The sequence below is a fragment of the Trachurus japonicus genome, chromosome 7, assembly GCF_045865225.1.
Source record: "Trachurus japonicus isolate A0001 chromosome 7, Traja_1.0".
In the NCBI taxonomy this organism is placed as follows: domain Eukaryota; kingdom Metazoa; phylum Chordata; class Actinopteri; order Carangiformes; family Carangidae; genus Trachurus; species Trachurus japonicus.
Window position 1 is genome coordinate 32,132,899 of NC_140913.1, and position 13,210 is coordinate 32,146,108.

A 13,210-nucleotide genomic window follows, 5' to 3' on the forward strand; every position below is an offset into this window, starting at 1 on the left:
CTCTGTTGAAAAACCACCTCGCTGACAGTTTCACTCATCACACGCCGGTCGACTCGAGCCCAAAAACCTTCACTGACAACTTCGACTGTCCTCCAAGTTCTGAGATGAACTGGGAAATACTTTTATTTATGTTTCTATGAGGAGTTAGATTGATAGCATTCCTATTTTATAGTTTATATAAGGTAACAGCAAGTAGCAGCTTAGCTTAGCACAAATGATATAAACAAGAAGGGAAACAGAAAATTTGGACAAAATCTGTGAAGTTTTACAGAAGCATTATTCTCAGGTGGAACATGTTCTCTGAGCGAAATGCTAACATCAGTACATTAACATGTTCAAAACGGCAGTGCTAGGTGTTAAAGGTGTATTATATCGACCATTTTAGTTTAGTGTATTCACATGCAAACATCTTAAAGGTCCAGTGTGTAAAATGTGGGGAAAAAATGTGACATCTAGCGTTCAGATTCTGGCTGGATTTTCCCTTCGGGCTGCCGTACAAACATGGCGGTGCAAGATGGCGGCACTCTCTAAAGCAAGACCCTTGTTATATGTAGATACAAAATAATATTTATAAGGCTACGAAAACCAAACAAATTTTATTTTATAGCGATTATACGCTTATACTAATATATTCATGGGTAGTAAAATCTGATTTTACCAATAAACCTTGATGATTATTACACACTGGACCTTTAAGAGCATAAACCAAGGTGTTGGACAAATTTAAAGGGACAACGAGGAGTTTGTATTTGGTCATAAAAGAGTCTCATATTAATGTGGATGAATCTACGTTACCCACACTTGTGTCCATTTTAGATAAATATATACTGTATCGTTTTGTCTTTGTAGTTATTTTGATATTATTATTTAGTGGTCAACTCGCCCAGCATTTCCTAGTTTTGATTTTGCGGAAGCTGCCCGGCGGGTCATGGGAATAACGCCGCCGAATCGCAGTTTATGTTCGGAACTATGACGGTATCTGATCGTTTTCAAACCTCCAACTTTCATTCTTGATCAATGAAAACATTCTTGGCAAATGTTTTCGCTCTCGTTCGTCTTGCACCGGTCCAAGAATTTCACCGTGCACGCAGAGGCTCATGGGAAATGTAGTGTGAAAACACCTCGCTTTCCAAAACTCCTCGTTGTCCCTTTAAACATTTGACCTGATGATGGTGCAGGATGAAAGTGAAATTAAAGTCTCAACAAAGTTCTAGTTAATGCAGAATGGGAATGTTAATTCAACTATATCTAACATTTCACTAAAAAGAGATCAGCTAAGAAAAGATCAATATTAGCCTAGATGAAATATTTTAACACATCAGTCATCACTGTGTCGGACAGCTAACGAGACGAGACTTTGATTCACTTTCTGAGTCACTTTCAACGCACTCATCATGTTATTGTTTATTTAATCTTTGCACTCTGTGGTTTGTTGCTGTTGGACAAAACTTGTCTGGCCTACACAACAATTGTGTGAGAGTATACGATAACTTGTATGTGCTTCTGTTTCAAAATCAAAATCAAGTCTGGCCTGTAGGCTTAAGAAACTGTTGATTACGTAAATAACCAAACAAATGAAAACAGACTTGACTAAATCCACCACATGTAGACGATAGAGTGCATACATTGGCTGTTGTACAGTATAGTTCCCTGATAATAAATGTCTGCACACTTTCAGCTCAAGCGACTGCTGACTCAACAGCTTCACGAAGAAACGCTCTGTGCTTTGATCTCAGATTAGTGAAAGGAAGAGGGGATGAGGAAAAGAGGGGGAGGAGAGGAAAGGAGAGGAAAGGAAAGGCGGGATGGTGGGGGGAGTGAAAAGACTGAGAGTTTCCTGTTTTAGTCCATAAGGCAGAGGAGAAGAAGCGAAGACGTTGAATGAGTGGAGCAGCTGCATGAAGGAGCTCCTCCATGTATCTGGTGAAGGCGCTGTTTGATTTCTGATCAACAGCAGAAGAACAAATATAGGACTTATTGAATTAACAATATTCAACTGATTTGGAAGGAATGAAAACAGATGAATGAAATAAGGGGAAATCACACAGTGCAGATCTTTGCCAAGGTCGATTTAAAACAACATAAACCAGATAAAATGCGAATATTCTGTATTTTTCTGTAGCCCATGACCAGTTCAGGAACTAATCCAAATGTTTTGTCAATGGATTCAATTTATTCAATAGATATTCATTCATTTTGATTTATTCCATTCTACACATGGTTGCACATACATAATGTACACATTGTCACCATGAATGAAAAGGAGCAGGATGAAGAAAACTTATAGTACCCGCCCCTCTCTGTTGTTATAATTACATTGGCTTACTTCAACACCAATATTATACTCTATTTCAAAATATTAAAGATGATAAAACAATAGTAACAAGAAAACAAACAAAATAGCAGTGGACACCACTCGTCTATCTATCTTTTCTTTTTCCCCCTTATTTTTCTCTTTCTCCTTCTTCTTTTTTGTAGACGCTTATCTTTTCTTTTTCAAACATTTTCTTAAAATGAGAAATACTTGTACAACTTTTCAATTCCTTGCTTTGTGAATGCCATAGTTTTACACCAGCAACAGAAATACACATTTGTTTTAAGCTTAACCTTGCAAATCAAGCTTCAGTCTGTTATCCTCTTCCTCCAATTTGAACAAGTTTTGTAAATGTTCTGGTAATGATCTGTTCTTTGCTTTAAACATTATTTTTAAGGTCTGAAATTCTATTATATCGGCCGTTTTCAACAAACCTGCAGAAATAGAAAAAAATATTTGATTTATTTGTTCTCTTTTTGAGATATTTCACTGGACGAAAAGATCAAACCAACCAACGGATTGACCAACCAAACAACCAGCCCATGATCCAGCTGCTGGTGAGGCTAAAAATAAAAGTCTTTCCCTCAGAGATTTCGTTGACTGACGAAAAGGTTTTCAGTGGAGACACCTCTGCTGAGAGTCGATGAGATCATCTCCATTCACGGCCTGAGCGAGCTGCAGCCTTTTTAAAGCCCGGATAGGAAGGAACAATGGCGCTCTATGAAAACCTGCAGCGAAATCCAAGGCAGGCTCTTGCTCCAAGCTTCCCTATTTCCTGTGAATTAATAATAGCCTCGCTGAGGAGATGGAGATGGATGCAGCACTTAAGAAACCCTCATTTAACAGCTGCATGGTGAAGCAGTGTGATATAGCAACTCCTCGCATGTGTTAAATATGTAACAAAAATGTTTCAGACATTTATATTAAATAGATGTTATACGGCTTGCACCATGGTCTGATGTACCAAAGAGAGGTTTGAGGGTAACCATGGGGAGCATCAAGAACCAGGAGCAGTAACTGAGGACATTGTTGAGTTAGAGCATGACTTTTGTTGACAATTACAAAAACACTATCTGTGCTTTCATGTTGTGTCTGATGGACAGTAGGCCTACAGGCTACAGTCACACGCAGATGAACGCAGGCAGGTGAAGGAAAACAACCTGTATGTAATATGGATTTGTCTCGTATTGAAAAATAAGACGCATTCTACATCTCTTCACTGAATCAATACAGGACACTCAATACAGCTAAGAGGCATAGTTAGAAGAGTTAACGTGTTAACTTTGACAGCACTAATAAATATTACATGATTATTTCATAGCGTGGTGAATGTGCAGGTCACAACTTGGATGGATGGATGGATGGATGGATGGATGGATGGATGGATGGATGGATGGATGGATGGATGGATGGATGGATGGATGGATGGATGGATGGATGGATGGATGGATAGATAGATAGATAGATAGATAGATAGATAGATAGTTAGATAGATAGATAGATAGATAGATAGATAGATAGATAGATAGATAGATAGATAGATAGATAGATAGATAGATAGATAGATACTCTAATAATCCTTCACAGGAAATTGCAATTGCATTAAATCATTCATTCATTGTAACAACAGAAAATAAAAGAACAGATTTATCTAAAGAATTATCTACAATATAGATTAAGTTAAAGACACCTGACAATCTAAAAAAATACATATGAGATAAAAAAAATAATTAAAAAGCTACGACTGGAGTAGTAAAGTGCTGGAGCATTGCACATGACTTAGACAAAGCTACTGAGCTATGCCCCTCCAGAGTGTTTTGGAGTTGTTGGATTGTGTATTTGATGAGGGATTGTGTTCACTGAGCAACTCAGGTCTCTGCCCCGCCGATCTCGAAACAACATGCACCGATAATTAAAGGTAATGATGAATGGTGAGAGGAGAATTTGCCAAAAATGTTGAGCTATCCCTTTAACGGCTGCAAGCGGGAACTCAAAAATCCGAGCATGGGAGGAGCCAGTGAATGCATAAAGACACCTAATAATCTAAAAAAAAAAATACATAGGCCTATGAGATAAAAAAAATAATGAAAAAGCTACGACCGGAGTAGTAAAGTGCTGTAGCATTGCACATGACTGAGACAAAGCTATTGAGCTATGCCCCTCCAGAGCGTTTTGAAGTTGTTGGATTGTGTAGGCCTATTTGATGAGGGATTGTGTTCACTGAGCAACTCACGTCTCTGCCCCGCCGATCTCGAAACAACATGCACCGATAATTAAAGCAGAAGTAAGCGATCCGGTCGTTTTGGCTAACTTCCTGTCAGCCGATGGAGTTAGCAGTCCCCGCCCTCGTCCCTACGTCACCACATTCACGCGCATCCCTTGGCTGCACACACAGAGAGGACCGCCCCTTTATGCCGTTCTCTCTCCTCATTGGATAAAGGTTGTAGGATACAAGGAAAGTTTTCTCCTCGGCTTACAGCAGAGCAGAGTGACTGACAGACCCGTGTTTCAGACCAGACACTCTATGTAAGTGATTGCTGTCGGAAGATATAACTATTTAAGACTTATATTAACACAAAAATTCTGCTTACTTCTGCTTTAACACAAATATTCCGCTTACTTCTGCTTTAGAGGTAATGCACCAGGAGAATTTGCCAAAAAAAATGTTGAACTATCCCTTTAACGGCTGCAAGCGGGAACTCAAAACTCCGAGCATGGGAGGAGCCAGTGAACGCATCACGGGGTAGTGAGTAGTGAGTGAAGCGGCTCCGGAGCCTCAGAGGAGCCGGAGTGAGTGAGTGAGTGAGGAGAGAAGAGAGCCAGAGAGAGCGGGAGCAGCCGGAGCAGGAGACCGAGGGAGAGGCGCTCTGTGTCGGATACAAACAGCTCGACTTCCCGCTGCACACGGAGATGAGAGCCGCGCTGCTGCTGCTTTTTTAAAAAACAAAGGGACGAGGAGATACAAAAAAAAGAAAAAGTTTTCAGTCCAGGCCGAGAAGATGACGGTGGATTTTGAAGACTGCATTAAAGATTCACCCCGGTTCAGGTGAGACTGAGACACCGAACTGTGCGCGAGAGCTGCAACTGCTGCTCGTGCTCAGTCAGTTTGGTTACTCTGCTGCTGCTGTTCATGTGTGTGTGTTGGGTTAGATCACATATTACTGATCCCAGGCTGGAGCTGCAAGTGTGTGTGTGTGTGTGTGTGTGTGTCCGTCCTCTCTCTCTCTCTCTCTCTCTCTCTCTCTCTCTCTCTCTCTCTCTCTCTCTCATTTTCTCTGCATGTTGCACGTGAACCAAACTGCGACACGTTGCACGCGATTAATACTCGGTTCGATAAACGGTGGATTATCTATTAGCCTAATCACAGTTTTCAGACTAGAGCATCTGTCATCATGACCACAGCCTCCAGGTCAGAGATGATGATGATGATGGTGATGATGATGATGGTGGTGATGATGATGGTGGTGGTGGTGATGATGATGGTCACATGGTCTCCCTCTGCTGGAATCGATCACCCACCCTCGTGCTGCTGCTGCAGTTTGTTTGTCCACTTGTTTATCAGTGAGGATCCATTAAAGAGCCACGTGTTGTTGTTCAGGAGATCACACCGTGTGTTTTCATGTGCTGTGGATTATTTAAGGTCAACATTTAAGATCGACTCCCTCTGTTACATAGCTACTTAATAGCCTATACACAGTATCTCTCCACTACAGTACAGTTATTCTGAAAAATCTCCCAAAATCTAAATATAAACACATGTAATGGCAACTTATTGTTAATAATATTGATGATTTTTATTGATTTAACAGAAAAACACACTGAATGTCACTTTGGGCTTTTCTGAGCATCTTGTTTTCCTATCCTTTGTGTAAATTACTTCATTTAAGAATGAGTGATGATGACATGAGGCATTTTTTCTGCTCTGTGCAGAACTTAAACTTGTATATTTACAACTGGTAAGACAATATAAAGTGCTAATGCTGAGGATTTAGACTTATAACATCAGCAGAACTCCTCTTAACATTTTTAGATTTGCATGATAAATTAACACCTATAATGAGAGGATGCAGTTCTCATTTTGAACTAATCCTATGTTCTATAAAATGTGTAAAAATCCTCTCACAGACGCTGATATGTGGCAACAGTTTGAGGTTTTTCCTGGGCTGAAAGAACCTGATCAATAATGAGAAATACCTGCTGATTGACAGTCTATCTGCAGCTTTAATGTGCCGCCGCCGCTGACGGTTCCAGCTCCAGTTCAAAACGCCCTGTGTGTGTCATTATTAACGATCAGATCAGAGGAAACTGAAGGTTTCCACTCTCCGGCTCTGAGCGCCCTGCAGCAAAGGTTAAATAAATACGGCAGGAATTTTCTACACCCACATCTGAACCTGGTCCAGATCCTCTCCAGCTGTGAGCCACGGAGGAGGAGGAGGAGGAGGAGGAGGAGGAGGAGGAGGAGGGGTCTTTCTTCTACACAGTATGTCTGTGTATTAGTTAGAAATGATAAAACACTGTTTTAATTTGGACTTGTTGAAGGTTGTTGTTATTGTCCGTCTTGTATTGTTACTGTTAAACAATGATGCATCAGTTTAGTTCAGCGGCTCAGTGTCGCGTCGCCAATGGTGGACAGTAGCCCAACGGAGTAAATTTATTTGAGTACTGTACTTAAGTACATATCCAGAGGATTTGTACTTTACTTGAGTAGGCTATTAGATTTCTTTGGTACTTATTACTCTTACTTGAATACATTTCCTAGACAAATATCTTTACTTTTACTCGAGTTAATTTCTAGGAAGGCTGAAAAGTACTCGTTACTTTCAGGTCTGCTCTTTTTTTTTTTTCTAAAATCCTATTGAACACAAGCTGTGTTTGTCAAAGAAGGAAACCCTGACCCCTAAAAGCAGCACATCAGTGCAGGTGGTTTCAAAGAGTTAATTCTCAGAAACAAGAGTTAAAAGGTCCTTAAATTAATTTAGAAAAAATTATAGTAATTCATTGATGTGAAAAATTACTTACTTAAAGTAAATTTAAAAGCATGCACTTTTGGATAGTTAAGTACCTTTTAGAGCAAGTACTTTTTTACTCTTACTTGAGTATCATGTCGACAGAGCTACTTTTACTTGTAACCGAGTAAATTTTGACCAGTAGTATTTGTAATCTTACTCAAGTACTACTTTGTCCATCTCTGCGCGTCACAAGATGAAACCTGAGGGGTCATGATGATGAGATGATTAATAATGTTTGTATAAACTTTATTTAGTTTCACTGAGTCACACAACAACCACAGTCTGACTTTCCTTCCTCCTCCTCTGAGCTTTTAAAAACTCCACTTTTCTTTATTAATATTTGAAACATCAGGCCTGAATGAAACGATTAGAGGACGAATAACTCTGAAACAAGTGGCTCCAACTAGAAAAAACATTCTTCAGAGAGGTCACGCACCACTGGTTTTATGTTTAACGGCAGATTCTCTTTCACATAAACAACATTTCTGGAGCTTCTCGTCCACAGCTGTTGAGTAGATGTAGATGTGGTGGTGGTGGACTCACTCACTGACCGAGCAGAGTGGTACCTGAGTAAATATCCTTCAGTTTCCTGTGCGACGCTGCACTTGTGTGAGCTCCTGCAGATAAAAATCTCTGCCAACAGTAATGGCTTAAAGGGGCATTGTGTAACTTCTCCTGTTATCTATTCAGGAAAATCGATTATTTGGTTCAAAAGTCTGTTTTTCATTAATCAGTAATCCCCCCCATCAACAAACTGAAGTGTTCCTTTCAGCTCTGAATTTGCCGTTCATATCATTCATATCTCCATGGAGCGGGTAAGCTCGGTGCTGCTGCCATGTGGTGTCGCCATGTTTTTACCTTCAGTGGCAGCGTGACGGTAGGAAACCACGGAAACTCAGCGGAGACACCGGAGCTGTCGGCTCAGGTCGAGGTGGCGTCTGTGAAAAGTCACCGCGGTAACGCAGTGAGGAGGAATGGAGCGTTACACTGATGCTGCATTCACCTGCAGTCGGGCAGACGGCCGTCGCTAACAAACCAGATGTCATTTATATAGCTATAGAGGCTTGTTTATGCCGTTACGTGCAGCGGCTGTCGTCCGTCTGCCGTCTGCCCAATTTCATGTGAATGCAGCATGAAAAATACGATTGAGTTGCTTGCGATATACAACCGCAACGCTTTTTCCGTAAACACAGCATTTTGAGATGCGTATGTTCACAGGTGGACTCGTTTCCAAAAAGTAGCTACCACTTTGGAAACGCTGAAACGATAAACAAACGTTTACGGATACTCCCAAACCCGTCTCGTAACAGGAATTTAAATGGATCTTCAACGTTAAGAGTTTTCTTCCTCTACAGTAAATTATTACACTGCGATCGCATTAAACCAGTTAAAACTTGCATTTTCACAAGACATGTGACAAAACTTAAACCATTTATTTACACTCGTATCCTGGGTGAACCCAGACCAACCTGCCAGAGATTTCATTTCTCATTGCAGATCCGTCATTGAGGTCGACTTCCAGTTCCCACAGTCACAAACATGTTTTTTTACATTATCAAGGCGATAACGACAGGTAGCGACATTTAGCAGCTTTTGTTTACATGCAACATGGAAGAGCAGCTTTGGTTTGATTCATAGACAACAGCTGGTCTCAGGTTTTTATTTGAAAAACCTGCAGAAGTCTCCGGATGCCATCGCTCCTGCAAAACTACAACAACCACATTTGTCGACACGCCTTCTGTCGCTCTGCAGACGTCGTGTGGATCGTTGCTCTGATTGGCTGGAGGTCTGTCCAGGAGGTGAATCCAGTGGTCCTAACCCTCATATTAACATCATTAAGTGCAGCTTCTGATCTGAATCAATCAAACTGACATAAAACAATATATAGAACCCAGACTTTGATCTGATTTAATCTCCTTTTAATCACCAGCTCAGGGCTGCAGACATCCCTGTTTGCTTCTGTTTGCTCTTGTGAGGCTTTTTTCCCCCTCCAGCTCATGTTCATGCTCATGTTTGTCTTTTATCTGCAGCCACACGGTGTTTAAACGACTATAAGACACGAGTTGTCGTGGCCACTGAAGCCTGTAACAGTGTTTTCAGGGAACATTGAAGCGGCTCCTTTGTGGAGCTAAAAGCAGCTCCAGTGTGAGGAGTTATGTAACGAGCCTGGAGGTGGATGACTGGGAGGAAGCAGGAAAGAAAAAAAAAAAATCGTGGCTTTTTTTTGTTTCTTTTTTCTCCGTGAGGAGGATTTGGCGTGACGCACCGCTCTTCCCACACATGTCTAAAACCATGCAGGAAATCAGTTCTGCACAATTACCTCTGACATATCCCAGCGTCCTCTGTTTATTAGCTGGAGCTCTGGCCTCGTCCGACGATCGATCACTCGCTGCTTCGACAGAGACGAGGAGCAGAGCAGCAGCAGCAGCAGCAGACGGTGAAGAAGTTCTTCCTCTCCCTTTAAAAAAAAAAAAAAAAAAAAAGCTGCTGGTTAAGCACTTCTCAACGACATGACGAATCCGCCGGCTCTCCAGAAAACTTGTTTGTTTAGTCTCTATGGAGACTCTGACCCCGGACAGATGTGTTGACTGCAACCAACCAGTGATGCTTTCTCCACATCTGGTCTGAGAAAGTGCTGCGATGAACATGACGAGGCCGCAGGAACTCTGTTGTGTGTTTGTTTGTGTTTGCTCCGACACAACACACATCGTTTGAGCTGCTCTCTCCTCACAGACGTGTTAATCTGAGCTCACACTGACTCACTGTTGGAGCATCATGTGACAGGCAACTGTTAACCCCCATAGGAGTTAATAGAAAATGAATCAGAGCTGCAGCTATCATCATTTTCATTCATATATCGATTTTTGGTTCAGCTCTTCTTAGAGTCTGAGATGTCTCAATGTTTGACCAACAACTTCAACCCAAAAATGTGCAGTTTAAGTTAGAGAACAAAAAGAATCATCATCATTAACAACAGTTTTCATTATGAAATTATCATTTTAAATCATTTTATGCCAGAAATCACAGGTTTTTAGCTCCACAGACTCTGTGTTATACATGAAGATAAACTGAATATCTTTGGATTTCAGGCTGGACTGTCATTTGAAGACGTTTTTTCACCGTTTTCTATATTGTATTTGTCACTATTGTAGGAATAAAGTGATTTCTGACAGTGAAACGTGTAGATTATCTGTCTCTTTTCTAAACTTCTAAATATACAGCAGAAAACACGTCTTGAAGGAAACCTGAAGCTGTGAGGATACAACATGCATGAGGATATGTTGTGAATTAACATAATTGTGAGTTGCAGATGCATTGACACGGAACAAATCAGCAAAATATTCAAAAAACAACTTGTTTGTCTTCAACTAGAGTAAGTGAAATCTATTAGTTCTCTTTTTCGACCTGGTTTATACAGAAAAAACTCCACAAACAACTTGTTTGTTCACATTTAAACTTCACCAGAGTCATTCTGTCGTCTGACCCTGAACGTGTCACATCCACCAACATCAGTAAATATCAGTCATATATAGCCTATGTGTATGTATATAAAAAGTAAAATCTGAAGCTTCCTCCTGCAACGACTCCATCTGTCATCACAGTGTAATTTATGGGGCAGTTGAGGAGAGTTTGATTGAAGCAGTGAAAGGAAATAACTCCTGAGCACTTTATAAATACGTGTTGGTTGAGCCGCAGTCTGACTCTTTTTATTTTATTTCTCAGCCTCCTGGTTCTGTTTTAAAACGGATCTGGATCTGTGGATGTGGATGTGAATGTGAATGTGGTTCTTGTTATTTATGCTATTTAGACACTTGAGAAGATTTTTCTTTTCATTAATGGATTATTCAGTGTCTCCGTCCGTCCGTCCGTCCGATGTGTCCTCCTTTTTCCCCCCACCCGTGTGTCCTCTGGCAGAATATGTCCATTGTCCATTGGGGGGAGAGAGCGTCCGGCTTCCGCTGAGAGACAGACTCTTTTCTCTGCGTCTGAATGGTCCAAGGCGAGAAGAGAGACCGACCCCCCCCCCCTCACCCCCACCTTACCCTAACCCCCCCTCCTCCATGTGAACAGCTTGCGGGTGCAGAGCCGAGGCGATGCTGCCTTCATGGTGATGAGCTTGTCATTGACTCACAGAGGGAATCCGAGGCCAATGACCTGTGGCGTTGGCTGCTGCTTGAGCGTCTGTGGGAGAAAGACTGGATGGATGGATGGATGGATGGATGGATTTATGACTCACAGTCAGATGACAGGCTGACGGAGAGAGAAGGGGGGGCGAGGGTTGCATGCATGTCAAATTCCTGGAGATGCCTGGTTTGAAGGAATGCCAAGCATCTGGTGTAATGTCTGCGCCTCGGTATCGGTGAATTAACTACGGCTGTTTGGAGGGAAAATTAACAACATAATAAGAGATTAGTTGAGCTGCAGAGTCGGTGAAGTGTGTGTGTGTGTGTGTGTGTGTGTGTGTGTGTGCACAGGAGGAGGAGGAGGAGGGTGGAGGAATGTGTAAAGGGGGCGTGGGGGTGGGGGTTTGCAAAATGCATCAAATGTGCATGGAAAATCAACAATTTGATGTTCAGTGCATGGAAGACAAGTCATTTGGTTGGTTTTTTAAAAACACTAACGTAATTAGAAATGGGGCTCAGAAGCATCGGATTGAATTTAAATCTGGTGACGAATCTCCTGTCGAAGCTTCTCATGGTTTCGTTTCAACATGCGACTGTGACTAAAGACGAACTCAAGGCTTCTGATCAGGAGGTTTTTAAAAAAAAAATGTTTTGGCTCCTCAGACGTCAGAAAATGCTTCAGTTTCCTGATGAGACGAGCTGCATCGTATATGAAATGTTAATCAGGAGGTATGTGGTGCGTTCAGGGAACAACTGTAAAGACGGCCTGATCACGCCGCCATGAGATGATTGGACTGGAGGTTTCTAGAAGATGATACGGAGGCTGGACTGGAATATTTTCTTGATTTCAAAAAGTTTCTGTGGGAAAATATCAAAAAAATACTCATCAGATTTTTCCAAAGATGAGATTTTCAATGTTTATTGATCGGAATCATTGAGCTGGAACCATCAAATATGAAGTAAATTTCATTTGAACCAACGGATTAACCAGCTACGTTTCCTTCAAGATGTGTTTTGAAAAGAGACCGAAGAGAGATCAGCAGGTTTCACTGCTAAATCAATTTGTGCCTAAAATAGCAACGTCAGTCCAGCCTGAAATCCAATCATATTTAGTATTTATTTGAGGAACTAGAACCGGTATTTTTATTTAAATGAATATTTAATTAGGAAAACAGTCATCGTCAGTTTCAGTTTTTATATTTGACTCTTCACAGCTTCAGTCTGTTCCCTCCTCCTCCTCCTCCTCTTCCTCTTCCTCTCCTTCTTCTCTTTCTTTTGGGGGAAAGGAGCTACAACAGTTGGATTTCATTCACTCACTTCATATTTAATACATGTTTACAGAACAGGAAGTTATTGCCAAGCCTGAGGCCCTGGAGCAGCTCCCTTCACATCGAGGTCAGCTCCTTCAGTCTGTTGGTACCAATAACGACCAATCAGAGGCCGTTAGCGCTCCAGTTTCATCAGGTTCACGGTTGACGACGGTCGTGTTAAATCATTTCTGGGTTGTGGGAGTCGTGAGGAAGACGTGTGTTGTGTTGTGTTGTGTTGTGTTGTGTTGTGTTGTGTTGTGTTGTGTTGTGTTGTGTTGTGTTTAGGGATGTCACGATTATAGATTTTCATGGTACGATTATTGTCAGAGAAATAATCACGATTATTACGATTATTAAATTCAATAATTTTACAACACTATGAATGTGTAAAATCAAATATAGTCCAATATAACTGCATTACCAATTATATAAACAAATCATTTAAAGTATCTA

At 41.2% G+C, this 13,210-nt stretch overlaps 1 protein-coding gene across 2 annotated transcripts in view; it reads left to right on the forward strand.

Annotated features, from left to right (window-relative positions):
- Positions 1 to 5,262: 5,262 nt before the first annotated feature.
- The window catches only part of LOC146985140 (arf-GAP with coiled-coil, ANK repeat and PH domain-containing protein 3-like), a 103,017-nt gene continuing 95,069 nt past the window's right edge, over positions 5,263 to 13,210 (forward strand). The window contains exon 1 of one of the 2 annotated variants that reach the window (XM_085782894.1): positions 5,263 to 5,360. In XM_085782894.1, coding sequence (XP_085639020.1) covers positions 5,314 to 5,360 — 47 coding nt within the window. In that variant the 5' untranslated portion in view covers positions 5,263 to 5,313. The remainder of the gene's footprint in view (positions 5,361 to 13,210) is intronic. The other variant, XM_085782893.1, reaches the window with a different exon arrangement.